General features: G+C 42.9%; 1 protein-coding gene across 2 annotated transcripts in view; it reads right to left on the bottom strand.

Moving 5' to 3' along the window:
* The window catches only part of LOC133625643 (transmembrane protein 263-like), a 243,476-nt gene that overhangs the window by 192,426 nt on the left and 33,740 nt on the right, over positions 1 to 17,310 (bottom strand). The window contains exon 1 of one of the 2 annotated variants that reach the window (XM_061998433.1): positions 10,701 to 10,820. The exons of the other annotated variant lie outside the window; for it this stretch is intronic. Within the exon in view, the coding sequence (XP_061854417.1) occupies positions 10,701 to 10,706 (6 nt within the window). The 5' untranslated portion in view covers positions 10,707 to 10,820. Of the gene's footprint in view, positions 1 to 10,700; positions 10,821 to 17,310 lie in introns of those variants that run through there. 2 annotated transcript variants of the gene reach the window in all.

Below are 17,310 nucleotides of genomic sequence, written 5' to 3' on the forward strand. Positions count from 1 at the left end.
CAATTTTTCTATGTCCTGTTTTAAAAGGAGATTTAAGCTGACCAGCAACAAGTGAGCTCAAGCAGAGGCAACACCCACCCTTCCAAACTGAAGTTATGAATGTGGCAATGCCAAGATGTCTTGATTGCATTGTGTGACTACTGACCTTACGGTGCAGTTTAACTCAAATATTCTAGGCTGCTGTGACCCAGTGAATTAGTGTTTGTTTGCTGTCCTGTGTTTCACAGAAGACTATGTACTTATGGAGAGAGAGGACTGCCACTACCATGCTAAACAAGTGTGACAAATCACCCACCAGCATCTCAGGCTACACCTCATGCTTTTCCATTATATATGGGATATAATACTTTTGAGAAAAATTGTGACCAGAACTTCAGTGATATGTTTGTATTTTCAGTATGTTTTTAAACTATTTTGAGTGCTGGGATAAATTAATACATGAAAGAAGGTTCTTATCCAGTAAGGGTCAGTATTTTCAGTCAGGCATTGAGTTATGGTTATAACATGGAAACTAAAATCTGCATTTATCACCACATTTGTATTAACATAATGATTTCAGCATGGCCAATCTTAAAAACAGCCTATATCATCTCAGTTTCAGCAGAGTATTAAACAGCCAAAAAACCCAGAGAGTTCAGGAGCAATCCCAACACCAGGCAGTCATTATCAGCCCATTTTGTATGTAAACCAACTGTGACCTGAGACTGTCACTGCTAATACCCCAACAGGAAAGTCCATACTGGAAATGGCTAAGCTTTCTAAAGAGTCACAGAATCTTAAGGGTTGGAAGGCACCTGGAAAGCTCATCCAGTGCAACGCCCCTGCCAGAGCAGGACCACCTAGAGTAGGTCACACAGGAACTCATCCAGTTGGGTTTGGAACATCTCCAGAGTAGGAGACTCCACAATCCATCTGGGCAGCCCCTGCCAGTGCTCCCTCACCCTCTTAAAACAACAAAAAAGCCTACCTTGCACCACGACCATCACAACTTCTATGCCTTTTAATCTTTAACTTTGCACTTAGATTACATCAGTTATGGTACATGATCTTAAATCAAAGTAGAGTCTGTCAATGGAATGTTCACTGAGCCAGGATTAGGTAACAAAAAGTAAAAAATAAAATGCCAAAACAAAGACCAGCAAAGGTGGGGAGGGGAATAAAAAAAGAATCCATCCTCTGAAAAGAAAACATTACTGAAATTGAATGAGTTTAGGGCAATAGCTTCAAGTTTCCTTCAGTTTATGACTACTAATAGCAAAACACTTTCCTGCTGTTTCCAATCACGGAGAAGCACCTATCTTAGAGCTCTGTTCCTTCTTGCCATTTCTACCCAACCAATACAGTATGTTTAAACAAATGTTTAAAAAAACATCACCCATATAAGAAAAAGAAAATCCACAACACAAAAACTCTTCTCCATTTGTCATGGTTTAGGTCCATGGGGAACAAAAGACCACCATTAGCCTCAAGTACCAAAGACCTGAGGATTGCCAAAGGTCAGGGAGAGCTTAATTGCCGCTTAACGTTCAGGACAAAACAGAGCAGGCTACTGGCTTGGGGAAGGAAACACAAAATAATTTAATGCAACATCAACTAAAACATAACCTTAAAACCCCAAAGCATAATAAACATAACACAACACAGAGTGGTACAATGATGAAGAGTCCGACCAGCCCTTTAAGACCACTTTTTCCTCACTCCTCCCCTCTTCCTGGGCTCAGAGCCCTGGTCCCGGGGTTTTTACCTCCCCCTGAACGGCCCAGGGGGGCAGGGAGTGGGGGTTTCAGTCAGTCTGTTCCTGATGGCTTCTGCTGTTTGTCCCTCCTCAGGGTAAGTGAGCTCAGCACCAGTCCTCCCTGCAAGCCCGTGGGGTCCCTCACACACACACAGCCCTGCCCGGGCTGCTCCCACACGCATTGATCCCAGAGGCTGCAGCTCCTCTCTGCCTCTCGTGTGGGGCTGCTCTGGGCCCGCAGGCTCCAGCACGGCCTGGGCCATGGCTGCCTCCTCACACAGTCCATCATCCATCTGGGTGCACCCCACAGAGCTGCTGGTGGCTCTCAGCCCTGCCATGGCCCTGCATGGGTGGCAGGGGTACAGCTGCATTCTCGCCACGGCTTGCAGAGGGGTCTCTGGTCTGGTGCTCCTCCTTCCTTCCTCCTTCTCTGGCTGTAGGGTCCACATGGTCACCTCTGTCTTGTATCACTCTCACACCTCCTGCCAGCACTTCAAATTCCCGTCCCTAAATAGTGATGGCAGAGGCAACAGATTGGCCCAGCCGGGCCGGAGGTGGGTGTGAACCCAGGAGCCAGGGGAGAGTCCACAAACTCTTTACTGGGTCTTCACTGCAACCCCCTCCCCCTGTCACCAAGCAAAAGCTGCTCCTTGCTAAACCAGGACACCATTATACTGAATTTTATTAGCAATCGTTTCCCCCTTGCAGACAACACACTGGAGGAACGTAAAGCCCATAGTCATGACTTCAGCAGCAGTTTAGTGCCTCGGTTCTGAGGTTACCCTTTGGAAACGATTCTAAAACTTGCAGCTTCAGCAACGACTTTCCCTTTGCATTTTCAAGATAAAATGGTATTTATTTCCTAACCTACATCTTCATATTTCTATTCTTGCTCCTAAACACTTTACTCCTGTTTTCCCTTTCTAACATTCATCTTCACATTAATTTCTATTCTGGATTTGAGCCTAGAATCTCACTTCTTTCACCATTCAAAACTGCCTCATTCCTCATAAAGGCTCTCTTTTAAGAGCCCGCAAGGTCAGACCTACTTCATTCTGTGCAGATCTTCCAACTGCCAGCCAAAATCACATGTCCTCTGTCCTGCCTAACACTGACTTTCAGGCCTGGTATTCTGTGTAGGCACAATTCCAAAGAAGCAATTTAGCAGAGGAAAATTAGCAGCAGCAGAGGCTTCACCCCTCCCTATCTGTGATTTCACTCGTAAGCTTTCCCAGCACAGGTCCAACATCATTTTTATATAGCATCAAATACAGCTCAACTGGTAACTACAAAGGACAGATAAATCCCCAGAGAATTACAAGACTCAGCAGGTCTGTGAGAAGAAACAAGTGAAGCAATCCTCAAGTACAGGACAGTTCGTTACGTAGTTTGAGAAACTACAGAGATATTTTTTTAAGCATCTTAGTGAAAGCGTTGACTATTTTTGCATGATGTTTAAAGAATGTTTATTACATGCCCACAAGACTAAAAGCCACAGTTTCCTGCACATTTACATACTTTGCCCCTTCCTAAAACCACAGAATTCCCAGCTCTTCTCTTCCCAGGTTCACTGCCTCCAAACAGCTGATGATAAATGACTAGGTTGAATGTATGCAAATGCCAAAGGGCTTCTCAGACCTAGTAATGAAGCAGCTGACCTTCATCAGGCTTTCCCATAATGACATCATTAATGACAGTGTTAATTTGGAATCTCTCCTCTATCCCACCACTGTTATGAAGTTCCTCAGAACTTGATGTGTCATGGTTAGTCAAATTAAACTATTCCATCCTCCGTATTTGAAAGCTCTTGTGACTCAATGTAATTTCTGCTCCCACACAATTACACAGAATCTCAATAACTAAACAAAACAGGTGTTGGTTCATTTCAGGAAAAAAAAAAGGAAAATGGGATTTTAAATAGGTAGACATCAGGCAAGTAGTTTAAGATGACAACTCCCTTTTCCATGGAGCCGAGGGTGTACAGGTACTTAACTTCATCCAAAGTACATAACTACCCAACTATCTCCTTGTATACTGCTGCCCAGACAGTGGACACAAGTTTAGAACTATGGCTGTACCTTTGTTAAGCAGGTATCTGTTGCAGCTGCAGCTTTTCCTTTAACAATGAATTTTCAGCATATTGGGGAATTAAGATTTTTCATTTTAAATGCTCTAAATGGAATGGGAACGTTTCACTGAATCTGCCATGGCTATTGATTGCACACCCACACCTCAGGGGTTTCCAAAGTCAGATGGATTTTTCCTGCAGAGGGAGAAAATTGATCTGCAACCATAAACATTTTTTTTCCCCACTTTCCTGTAAGAAAGCCTCTTGATGGATGCTTTGCTTTTAATTTTGCAAAACAAGGCTCGCTCATAATGAGTGCTCCTGTGCCAGGTTTCAGGCCAAGGGGAATCTGAGTTGCAGTCATAAATCCCCTAGAACGCTAAAGGAAAGTACAGAAATAGAAATGCTGAGGATAACAGTAGTGTAAAATTATGAGCACTTTGAACAAAGTACACTCTAAGAAAGGACCAGAAAAGTTGCTTAGATTACTTGCTCTTCTCCTCATTTCAACTAACACACATGGCAGGTTGAGATTTTAACATCACTTAGTTTTTGTCTTGACAAGAAGACTGGAGGAGAGGGGCAACAAGAGCAAGTTTTTAATGTTGCAAATTCTAAATCAAGATTGGGTTCTACTCTCAGCAGAAGAGTCAAATCCTATTCCTACAGCAATAAAACAACTTTGTACTGTGAGTAATTCTAATTAGGATTTACTGGCATAAACAACCTTTCAATGGCATTAATGACACCACAAGTTATTCTCCATTCAGCAAGCCAGTAAACAGCCTGGTTTACACTTTTTACATTCACACTTTATATGAGGCAGATAAAAGTCAATACAGTCTACTCAGTGGTAGTTCAGACAGTTCTGGATTTTAAACTCATTATTGTATTGAATTCTGCCTTGATCGACCATTTATTTCCCATCTGAATCTCACCTACTAAATCAATGTTAGCACAGAAAGAAAGTAAGAGTGTCTTTCAGAAAAAAAATCAAAGCAAACAAACCACACTTCCATTTGATCATGTACTGACCCAGCCCAAAGAGAGCACTCACTCTGAGCAGATTAAGCAGTGGCATTATTAAAAGCATACAATGCCACAATGTACAGGTTGAAAAGTTACCCTGACAGAGGCCGTATAATTTGCTGTCAATTCTAGTTTAAACTACTGTCTCCACAAGGAAAAGTAACCTAACACCTAATAGCCTCTGAAACACAGGAGTACAGCATGGAAAGATCAGGACCAAAGCATGATCTTGCATCACAGCAAACCCATCTGAAAGCTATCTCAGAAACACCAGTGAACTCACTGGTAACTGAGCAGTCACTGAGCCTGGTAATTTCAGTGGGAAGCAGCTTTCCTATGTCCTGTCCATGATTCACTGTCAACAAATTCTTCAGGGGGGGAAAAAAAAGTCACTCTGTTGAGACAGTACACAGAAAGCAAGCAGTAAGATAATGTAATGTCCTGCAGTCTTACTGCATTTTCTACCTAATTACAATTAGCAAATGTAGGGTAAATGTGTTTCCTTCAGCCTGGTTCTTGACAGGTGAGTTTCACAACTGATGCCAGTTTTGCTCAGATTAAAGAAACAAGATAAAACATTCTTCTGCAGGAAGAATATTTTCCACTTTCCTAATGAGATGTGAAAGTATCACTCTAAAAAGCTACAGGCAGCATGAGAAATCTGTCTGAAAGAAAAATGAGAAGACTTTTGCTTAATGGTATAGGTCTATATGACAGAGGTCATCAAGATCTTCTTCACCACGGCAGAGACTTAAGTAGTAGCACCCCTTGCACTATCCTCAGCAGGGTAACCATTTAAGAAAACCAAAACACAAATCAAAACTAAAAACCACTCATGGAAGGATGCATCAAGCAGTGGTTTCATACAGCCTCCTTGAAATACCTGAATTCCAGGTATTTATTTCCTTTAAAGTGCAGAACTACTGTTTAAATGAGTCGAAATGTTAACAATTTTAAGCGCTCTTACAGCTAGAACACAGCACTTCCTACAATACAACTTGAATTCAAAGTTCACAGGCATGTACCCAACTTGAAAAACATGAGCACTCCCCCCTAAAAGAGGGTTACAAGAGGCAGCACTGCAGCAGATTGAAACAAAAGTCATCTTGCCAAAAATCTTAATGAAAATAATTAATAATGCTGCAAATCCATTTGAAGTTAAAAAGTTGTTCCAAATGACCAAAAGTAATTTTAAATGCTAGAAATGGAGGTTAAGTATTTTATTCAACCCAGAGTTTACTTCTTTTTCCTTGTTTCATTGGGAATTTCAAAAGGCATTTTCCACACAGCACCAAACTAGCTGGGAGTTGTAACACCATGTATTTCTTACCTACAGTTGAAATTTATTTTCTTGCTGCCTAGCTAGTTAAGTATTTCCTTCCTCACAAATGAGTTTTGAACTCAGATTGGAGCTCTTTTAGATCACTGTTTCTCCTTGTTCTATGCATTTATTGTCGTAATGTTTTAAAGGAGAAACATTTCAGATAAAATATTTAGCTTACAGAAGGAACACTGCATCTTCTGATAGCATCAAGCCTTCCAATGCAGGCTAGCGTGCCTTACACTTGACAGCCAGAAGCACTGCCAGAAACAATATCCCTTTTATTTCGGACTTCACAGAGATCCCATTTTCTTCCAAACTAATTGTAAGAAGTGTAAGATGAGAACAAGAGTCCATCCAGAGTTGCCTCACTCAGCAACTCAACTGCCAGAGTGAGAAAACACTTGATCACTCTGAATGCAGGCAACACAAAAGTAAAAATTCATTTTGGCAGCAATAACTTTTGGGAATGGCTGCCTTGTACTTTTGAGGATCTGCAAGACACACAGGCTCCCCCTCCAAAATGATTTCTTAGATTGAAAGGAAGCCCAAGAATTGCACTAGACCTTAGGCAGCTCTGCAGAGAGTTAAGATGGTAAGATTCATTAAAACAAGCAAAAGCCATTTCCAGGACTTTCAGTAAGTTCAACCAACAACAATATTTCTTTTGAAGAAACTGCTTAAGATCTCTACTACAGCCCTCACAAGTGTAAGCATGCACTTTGCCCAGAACTTTGAAAGCATGTAACCTCTTACCATCTCTCTGAAATTCAGACGAAACACTGGGAAAAGAAAACCACCAGTAAGTTTGTAAGGTAGCTCACCAATAAAGTGGATGTGACAAATCGTAGGCAAATACAGAATACACAGTCCACGTTCCCTTTTACTCTATCACTTACTCTTCTCCTGCTTTCTACAACTAATTTAAGAGTACATGGAAAAAAACCCCAGATTGCTATATAAACCATAGAAAGCAATACCTTTTGCCTCCTCTCCTTTTTGTAAGTTTTTCCTTTCCCAAGAACTTTTCATTTCAACTGTCAAGAGCCCTGCTAAACAGGATTAGAAACATGTGGAAAAAAAAGTTACACACACATCAAGTTTTGACAGGACAATCCATGGTATGCTTCAGGAACAGAGGTGTCTCTAAATACAAGCAAGAAATATTTACTCAAGCTTTCTATAACTTTTGATGCTCTATCTTCAAAATACCTTGCCTTTATCTGATCTCTAGGATTCATCTGCCAACATCAAGTATCACAGGCAGACAGAAACCAGAACAACTACAGGCAACAAGTTCACATTCGTTCTCTTAAATACAGTTATAAGTTTCTCAGAAGAAAATGTCACATTTGTGACACCTGTCTTATCTCCAAATACAGAACTTCAACGTCAGAACATGCCAAAGCACTATGAGCTCTCACTCTACTGTGGAGAACCACTTCAATAGAGAAGCAGCTACTTAACTGAAATCACATCTCGAGCTTGCTTTCCCAAACAAGAACTTCAATATGACCTGACAATCTCAGTGCCTTTCACCCCTGATTTTGGATTTAAGCTGGAGCAGTGACAGAAACAGTGTTAGAAGCAGTCACTGCAGCAGCAACTGTGCCAGGTAGCTGTCAGGCACTATCCTAATGCCCCAATTACACCAGTTGAAGATCAGGCACACAGAGGTTCTGTTGGCAAGGACAAATGCTGCCAAACACATGTGAAATCCAGCTTATAGTCACAACAAACCACCACTGGAACTATACTGGATTGTGGGAGAGTAACTGGTGGCTGACAGAGTGATAACAAGGGGGGAATTTGCTAATCCTCCCACTTCCATAATGAATGAAAATGCCCTCCCCACCTGACAGACCTGTTACTCAGGTCCTAATGCAGCCTGTAAAGGTGTTGTTTCCTTGCCATCAGGATGATTTGCCCTTGGAGGAAAGCAAACATTCTTGGTGTATTTGAAACACACCACTTCTTTATTCCTACAGACAAGAACCGTTCACTTTCAATCCATTTGCCTCTTGTTCCTGTCCTCTGTCGCAGGAAATAGGGGCTTTAACCAATTTTCTATCCCATGTAGCCTGAAAGGGCCCAGAGATATTATCTTTCAGCACTGCCACTGCTTGATAAAGATGAGAGCAGAAGCAAAGTGCATGTAGAGACTATGCTGAATTCAATCCAACACCTCAAGCTTTCAAGCATAACTTTGCTTCGCTACTTTGTTTCGTTCATACGTTTTAATAGGATACTTATGTTATTGGATTGACTCAAAATACACCAAGCTTCAGTTTCCTCAGCCACAACCAGACACTAGTGATGGATCCCAGAAGGATTACTTCTACAACAGAACTCCCCTGATGTTACCATTTACTTCTCTTCACCTGCTTCTTCCCTCCCATAAGCAGGCAGACCATCTTTATACACACTAGCACTAAACTTGTTTTATTTTGACATCCCTACCTTCTCAGCAACCTGCTGACCAGCATCAATAAGAAAGGCTCAAAACTAATAAAGCCAAAAATACAACTCAAGTATATTTCCCAAGACATACCAGCAGTTAAGGAATAGGCAAGCTTGGTTCTGATGTACTCTCTGCAGTGACCAACGACTTAAACTTTGTTTTAAAGTCACACTGAACTACTTGTGAGCAGTTCCATAGAAGACATTCAGATCCAATTCCCACCCCACACAAACGCCCTTGACTTCCCCTCACTTCTTTCCTCCTCACTTTTAAGGTGTAAAACACTGTGTACACTTTGATGCATTCTACTTGTTAATTAAAAATGTAATTGCCCCTTCCCCCAGCTTAAGACACAGGTGGCACATATGGAAAAAAAACCTGCCCTCTGAAAGAAACCACCCTGTCATAGAAAAAGCTGTGAACCCTTTTATACTGCAAAGCTCTACATGGTGCTGACACCTGATAAATGATTGGTTAAAAAGGAAATTTAAAACACTTTCTCCTCAAACACACATTTTCCTTGCCATCAGAACATGACTCCACTCACATGTTGCTCAATTTGGAGTAAGCCCATTTAAAACAGCCACGAGCTTTCCCCGCTCTGGTGGGGCAAAAGAGGAATTCAGCAGAGTAATGGGCTCAGCAAGAATAACCAACTGCTTACTCTGCATGCAATAAAAGAGCAGCTGAAGGAAACCTTCTCAGTTTTTAGCCTCAAGCTGGATGTACTATTCAGCCAGCACTCTGAATTTTTTGTTTTGCAATCTAAGTCAACCACTCACCCAGAGCAATAGCACCATTTACCAATGTGCCTCGTGCATGTTTGTTGTTATCCCACACTACTTGAACTAACAAGCATTCATGGAGCAAGAAAATAAATGAATTAATCTTTATTACTGGGCTTTGAACAAACACCAAACCAAAAAAATAACACTGCACAGAAGGAAACATTTCTTTTGATATGTATTTATTTCAGGTACTCAGAAGTCATCCCTTAGCTTCCATCTGTCAGTTGTGCAGGCACTCACAGCTGAGAACTCTTTATGCAGAGATGGTCATTAACCTGAGTGACCGACAAATGCACTGTCCAGATCCCCAAACCTGCACATGCTGGGAAGCTTCTAACACATACTTACTTGACTCAGAGGCTTGGGGGAAGGCCTAAGCCAAGTTTCTCCATCAGGATAGGTACAGACTGTAGCTACATACAGTTTCTGCCTCAAAGTAGCTTACAATCTAGCTGAACAATATTACTTTTTTACTGCTAGATAAAGTCTTGGAGACAGGGAATGCCTGGTGTGCCTTGTGTTTCAGAGCAGTTAATGAGAGGGAACCGTTGCAAAAGTCATACACCTGCAAATTAAAGAGATAAGACAGAACATACTGGGAAGAAAAAAACCACCACAGGACTGCCGACTCCTAACCAGCACAACTAAAGAGCCAACCTCTCAACTCAGAGCTAGGATATTACTGCTTTCATAGCCCAACCAGCCTCTCTCACAGTGCCAAAGCCACCAGCCGGATGGTTAGCCCGCTTCTACCCTATCCACAGAGAGCTACGGAGAGAGGAAGACGATAACCTCCTCAATGCTCTCGGAAGGGCCTGTGAGAGAAGCAGCAGAGGTGAGCACCGGCGCTACTCCGGGCAGCATCCCGCAAGCACAAAACCCTCCGTGTGCCGGGGGAGTAAAACTGCCCACACCATTCTGTGCGTGAAGGAAGCAGCCCGGGGAAAGTAGGACAATTTCTCTGCAGGCACACAAGCCTACAAGGAGAGCAGACAGCCTCCCCCAGCTCCCACACATCTCCTTTCCCCTCACAGTACCGCAGGAAACGACACGGGGTTTAATTGAGACAAGGGGGCAAAAATCTTTCTCGGGAGACGGCTCCAAGAAGCGAGCACCACATCCCCCACCAAGTCAGAAGCTTCTGGAAGTTGAACTTGAGAAGGCGAACGGTCATCACCTCCCACCGCTGGCTACCGCCTGGAGCCCGGCCTCTACCTCTCTCCCCTCCTCGCAGCTACCGCCGCGGCCCAGCCGAGCCCCGCCAGAGCAGCCCCCTCCCGCCCGGCCGCCAGCATCACCTTCATGCCGCGTCTCCCGGAGCACCGCCCGGCGGGATGGAGGCAGGGAGGGAGGGCGGGCGGGCGGGCGGCCGTCGGCTGCGTCCTCGTCTCCCCCGGCGCCCGGGGCTCCGGCTCCTCCTGCCCGATGTAAACACACACACGGGCGGGCGGGGGGAGGGTGGGCCGAGGGGGCAGCGCCATGGCAACCCCGGCCGGAAGAGGAAGCGCGGGGAGCGGGGTCCGCCATGTTGGCAGCGGTGCGGAGCCGCGGGTCAGCTCCGCGACCGAGGCTCCCTCAGGCCCGGGGAGGCGACCGGGGATGCTCCCAGAGAGCCAGGGCGGAGCTGGGAAGAAGCTCTGATACTTTAGAGTGAGTGCGCGTTAATGACTTACAGCAGAGCACCTGCACTTGAGTTTCTCCAGTTCAGTTTCGTCCTGTTACTATGCTCCAAGCCTCCTCTGGTGCCATTTGCCTCCAAAGTGTGTCTTTATCGAAGGAGAAAGGCCGCTGTAGATGTTTCCGCAGTTAAACTCTACTGCTTGTAAATCTGAAGCAGTGTCTTTGTTGAAATCCCCTTATCAGCCTCCCCAGAGGACAGACAGCTCTAAGGAGAGGGACCGTCCCAAGAACATCCCCTGAAGGCTGAGGATCTCAAACAGCTTAAATGGCTAAAGCTTGGCTCACTTGGAACTTTCTTAGAGGTGTAGAAACCAGAGTAGGGGAAAATGATGTTCTGATGTGGTTACAGGATATTCCTAAACAACTTTTTACAAGACAAAGAAATGGAGTTTCATAGAAGTTACCATCCTTTGTGTAGGGATGAGTGTGTGTGTTTGTGACTGTGCAGAGTACAAAGCATGCCCCTCAGGTACAGCATAACATCAGGGCATCTCCCTGTCAGGGGTGCAGACTTTAGGAGATGGAATTTCAGCACTTTCTGCCTCTGTTGATGACCAGACATGGGCTTGGAGATAGGAATCTTATCAACGACTGAGATTCCAACTCTCATCCCTACAACGATAAGAGCTTTCCCTTAGATGTGTTTTAACACACTGAGATAATTCAGCACCATTGTAGAGCATTCAGGTGGACTGAAGCATTAAAATAGAGATAATTGATACCAAATTAGCCTGCTGTAAGGTTCTACTTCACCTTTCCACACTAGTACAGGTAACTGGCATCATAAACCAGAATTGCCCTGTCTTGTCACCCCAGTGCACCTCCATGCTCTTGTCATTCCTGGTTTCCTATGTCCCATACTTGTCCTGTGTGCCATTTGAACAGCTTTTGCATTGTCTGCTCCTAAAAAGGATAATGCAGCATAAAAGAAACGCAAGTACCATGTGATATAAGGCAGGAGAACAATGAGCAGTAATAATTCGTTGTAAAAGCTAGTCGCGATACGGTGGCAGTAGTTGGCTCATATGCTAAGGGGTCCTGGTAGGAAGGAAATTATTTCCAGACGATGAAGTTGATGATTAGTAACGACTGTAGCATTTACAACTCCTCCAGACCTTGTGTTCCAGATCAAAAAATTCTCTCTTGCCTTGAGAAAATACATTGGCCTCTGCCCTTACCAAGCATTCCAAGAACACTCAGCAAACAAATTAGCCACAACTTTGCAAAAATGTAAGCAGTAACGTTTCCTCATGCTCCGTTTTGGCAAAGGACTCTTGTATTGAGATAACTACCCTGAATTTGTTTATTTTTCAGGCTTATGTAACTGTCAGTGCAGTAGCATTTTAGTTCTTGCTTTCCTAACTTCACCCTTAAAATATCAGTAGCAGGTAGGGAGGTAGTTGCTGCATTTGGTAGCTGAGTATTGAAGAACACTCCAACTCCAGCAGACAATTTATAATAAAATTCTCCCTGAGAATGAAGTTCAGCTTTCTGAAAGGTGACTGAACCAAGCTGAAGAAGATGGAATGTCAGAAGCTCATCACACACAATAGGGGTTTTTCCTCTGTGCAGATTTCAGTGTTTCATGTGGCATTTTAGTGTTAGGTGTAAGATCACAGGATCACAGAGTCTTAAGGATTGGAAGGGACCTTGAAAGCTCATCTAGTTCAACCCCTCTGCCAGACCAGGACCATCTAGAGTAGGTCACACAGGAACTCAGCCAGGTGGGTTTGGAATGTCTCGATTCAACAACCCATCTGGGATGTACAGACATTTTTCAAAGCAGAAGAATGGTTCAGTGTTGCATGAAACAAGCCATGGTTCCCCCTGGGCAGAGGGAATTGTTTTGTATCTGGAAAGAGGAGACGTGTCAGGAGGGGGAATGGAATCCTGGGCAGTAAAGTGACCAGCATATTCTTGAATGCCTGTTTAGGGGATGGTAACAATAGGAGATTAATAGTTTCTGAAAGTAATTATAGCTGGATTTGGTGTATTATTTGGTATATTAATTCCTTGCTTTGTGCATATGACTTGCTGGGTCTTGCAGATGGAAAGGAAGAGATTTTGACATTTTGAAATAATCTGTTACACTCCCCATGTTTAAAGCAGATTTGGTGACCACAGACTATTAAAAATGGATACTTACAACAGTATCACAACATTTGAGAACATTCCAAATCTAGGAATAAGGATTTTTTTTTCCTACCAGTGTCTTTTCAATATGTGTTCTATAAACAGCTCTGTTTAATCAAACACCTCATAATAAGGGTAATGTCATGCATTAGAACATCCTCATGGCTGAATAGTGATGCTGCATCAACTGGGAATAATATGGAGAATGGAGGCTATGCAGCCTAAGTGATGACCCTAGTACATCTGCATGTCCTAAGCCTTCCTGAGAACAGAATGAAATGGAAACAAATGGGACACAGATTTAACTAGCCCTGTTTCACCATCAGAGCTGAAAGGCGAAATTTAAAGACCAGACACTGAAAAATGGTTGTTAAAACAGTAAACTTCTTCCCATCTTACAGATGACAACTGCTAAGAAGAAATGATTTTAACTCTCCAAGCTGTTCTCATCATTGATGTTACACACAGCTCGAGAGCTCTGTCATTTGCTCTAGGGTTCATTGTATCTCCAGGTTCTTTGCTTATAATCACACCTCATGCATGCATGAAGAGAGACAGTGTGGTAGCTCCACTGTGAAGTACCAAGCAAGTTTAAAAGGTATTTGCAGAATGATGTAGTGGACTAAGCCTTCAGAATTTGATAGATGTCGTTCTCCTCCTCTGCATCTTGGCTTCAGGTCACTGTAAGTTTCCCTGTTGATGGCAGAGAGAAATAAGAAAGCCATTGATGGATTTGTCCCTTGTAACTGATTTTTGTTATTGGTGACTGTAATACTGCATTTTCTTTTCTTACCATAAGTGTTAAAAATAAGCTGTTGAACTCCTCGTGATCGACCTTTGCTTTCATAATGCTTTTAATCCCCCTTTTCCCCCTCGTTTGGTAGTGTTACAACACTAACAGGATTGGGCACTTTAAATATGAAAGAATTATTCTTACAGGAGGAGCCCTAAGCAAGACTATAAAGATGTGATTCATACAGTACTGAAAAAAAGTCAGTAACAGAAAGAAAAATGGATCAGTCCTTTTACTAAACTGAAATCATCTAGCTATCAAGTAGATATATGAAAAGAACTCTGTACATATTGCTGCTTTGGATTGCAAATGCTACTCCAGCTTTAGTCTGGGGAGTTTTCCCTCTTAGTGGGAAAGTCCTTCTATAAAATCCATTTGTAATCCCTTTATTAAAGATCCTTCTGCACGGGGATACACTTTCCCCGTTACCTTCTAGAGCTGTGCTGTAATCAGTCTGCCCACTTCTCTGAATGCAAATGTTTTTTGCTCAATTGTGTAAAATCCTGAACTCCAAATATCAACTTGGCCTATTGTGTCATCATTTTTGGTCCTTTGTTGCATTTCTTTATAGCTCTTTGAAAGAACATTGTTAAATGAGGCTGTGACAGAGCCTTTCACAAACTGTTACATGACAAGAAAATAAATATATCAAAGATGATGTGAGGAGACATATGAACTATGACCATGCTCTGCTCATTCTCAGAGCACCAAGAAAGAATGAGATTCTGTTAAACTATGGCAGGCAGTATCTCAAGATGCTTATAATAAATGGCCAAAGCCCTTCCACTGACAGATGATGGCATCTGCTGGAGAGATTCTCACAAAATGGGTTGTATAAGATGGGGCGTATTGCTGGTAACCAAGGATTCTTAGAGCCTGATTTTTCTCTTGCCATGCATCTTATATCATGCACATCCCCACAAACAGAGTGCACACAACATAGAAAATGCTACCCCCAGGAGGATGTCATAAATTAGAAAGTAAGAATAACCATTATAGAAGTATGACAGAGAGGAGAACCTCCCTCGACCTGCTGGAAAGAACTCCTGTCCCTCTACTCTGCCCTGCTGAGGCCTCATCTGGAGTCCTGTGTCCAGTTCTGGGCTCCCCAGCTCCAGAGGGACAGGGAATTGTTGGAGAGCATCTAGCACAGGGCCACCAATATGAGCAGGGGACTGGAACATCTTCCTTATGAGGAAAGGCTGTGAGACCTGAGGCTGTTTAGTCTGGAGAAGAGGAGACTGAGGGGGGATCTCATGAATATTTACAAATACCTAAAGGGTGGGTGTCAAGAGGTTGGGGCAGCACTTTTTTTCTGTTGTATCTAGTGTAAGGACAAGGGGTAATGGAAAGAAGCTGAAACACAAAGTTCCAGTTAAACATAAGGAAAACTCTTTCCCTGTTGAGGTGAGGCGGCCCTGGTACAGGCTGCCCAGGGAGGGTGTGGAGGCTCCTTCCTTGGAGGTCTTCAAAACCCACTTGGACACGTTCCTGTGTGACCTGATCTAGGTGGGACCTGCTTCTGCAGGGGGGTTGGACTGGATGATCTCTAAAGGCCCCTTCCAACTTCTACCATTCTGTGGTTCTATGATTCTGTGATAACCATAATTGTTGCATCTCCTGCTCCTTAGATAATAGTTACAGAAGCATTAAAGGAATTAAAGCTTTTGTCACTGATATCATGCAGAATCCCCACTCATTCCCACAGGGTTTTGACTGGAGCTTGACAGCAATATGTCAACTACCACATCTGTTTAATTCTCAGACTGCTCAAGAATTTTATTTGGTCTGAAGTTCATCTTTTTTGCTCTTTTTTACTAGAATTTGTGTTGAGGATGAAGAAGATCCTAATTCCAGTTTAATTTTAAAATGTAATAAAGGTCAAACAGTTTGTTGATGTGGTATGTAGTTAACTTTGCATCACTGAGAAAAAGAAACTGACAAGGTTTGAAAGCACTGTGTTGCAAATAAACTGTGAAAACACCTATGCTTCTATGTTTCCAAAGTTAAAACTCAGCTGAGATTAATTGAAAAATGCAGCCTGAAAAGCACCTGGAAGCACATTTCATAACAAAAAAGCCACGTATCTGGCAATGAAAGCGGGTTTGGGGAATTTAATGAGGGGGGGGGAGAAAGTGAAAATAAGTGAGTGTGAACTTTTGGGTTCACTCAAACAAAGCTGCTGCATTTCATGTGCCTTTAGTTACGGAGCAGGAAGGCAATTTCTTTTTTTATGTAGGCTTCAAAGTCGTGCAATAGAAGATTGCCTCTGCCAAAATGCCAAGATACAGGACTGGATTCACATATGGGCTTCCCAGACTTCAGAAATTTTCAGAGTCATTGTTACTTTGAACTCATGCCAAAGCCTCTGAATTGCACAGACAGCAAAGCTCTGCTAGTAGATTCTGCTGACATTTGGAATCACCGGTGATTTGTTCTCAAGATGCCAGAACAAGGCTCTAGATAATATTTCACCCCTATCAGGAACAACAGAACTCATATGGGGCTGTCTCTCTTGTCAGGGTATTTTTGACCTTTTTGGTTTAAGTATTTTTTCTCCACCTACACAGGCAGTAAATTCTTTCACAGGAAGGAGACATTGACATGATAATGCCTGCCAAGTTATGGTGTTTCCTTTAACCAGAGCTTATAGCCAAAATCCTCTAATGAATTTACTATCCATTTTGTGATCTCCTCTCTCTGAAGTGTCTTCCCAACGTTGATAATGACAGGGATCAGAAGTCAACTAGCAGCCTCCAAGTTCAGGATCTGTAGTCCTGAACTGAGCTAGACTTTTATTCCAGCATAAATCGTACCTGACAGTGTTGATGCTTAATTAAATACTGATCTGGTTAACCTTCTGCTGAGGTTCTGAGCTACTTTTGGAGTAGGTGGAATTTTCCTTCCTCCTGTTCTTCCTGTGAAACACTCTTCTTTCTCCCATCTTGCCACCATTGCACACATATGCATATGTATTTATATATCCCTGTAAATTAAATTGTCCCACACTTGCAGATGGGAAAAGGTGAGTAATCTGTCTAATGAGACAGAGAAGAGGAGGAGAAGGAAGCAAAAATCCTCTCTTTTCTAGTTGATGGTGGACACAGTAAAGGAGAACAAGGCCCTTCATCCAGTGGTGGGTTAAATAGAGGTAAGACGTGAAGTTTCCAGCATTTTAGATCATTCATTCAACACCACACATGGCTATCAGGAGGGTCATTCCCTCTACTTGCTGTTAGCAGTGGAAACCAGAGGGAAAGAAGATCCTGAGGTACTGCAGCAGATAGACTGGAGATGTTAGC

Source organism: Colius striatus, chromosome 6 (genome assembly GCF_028858725.1).
Source record: "Colius striatus isolate bColStr4 chromosome 6, bColStr4.1.hap1, whole genome shotgun sequence".
NCBI classification, from domain to species: Eukaryota; Metazoa; Chordata; class Aves; order Coliiformes; family Coliidae; genus Colius; species Colius striatus.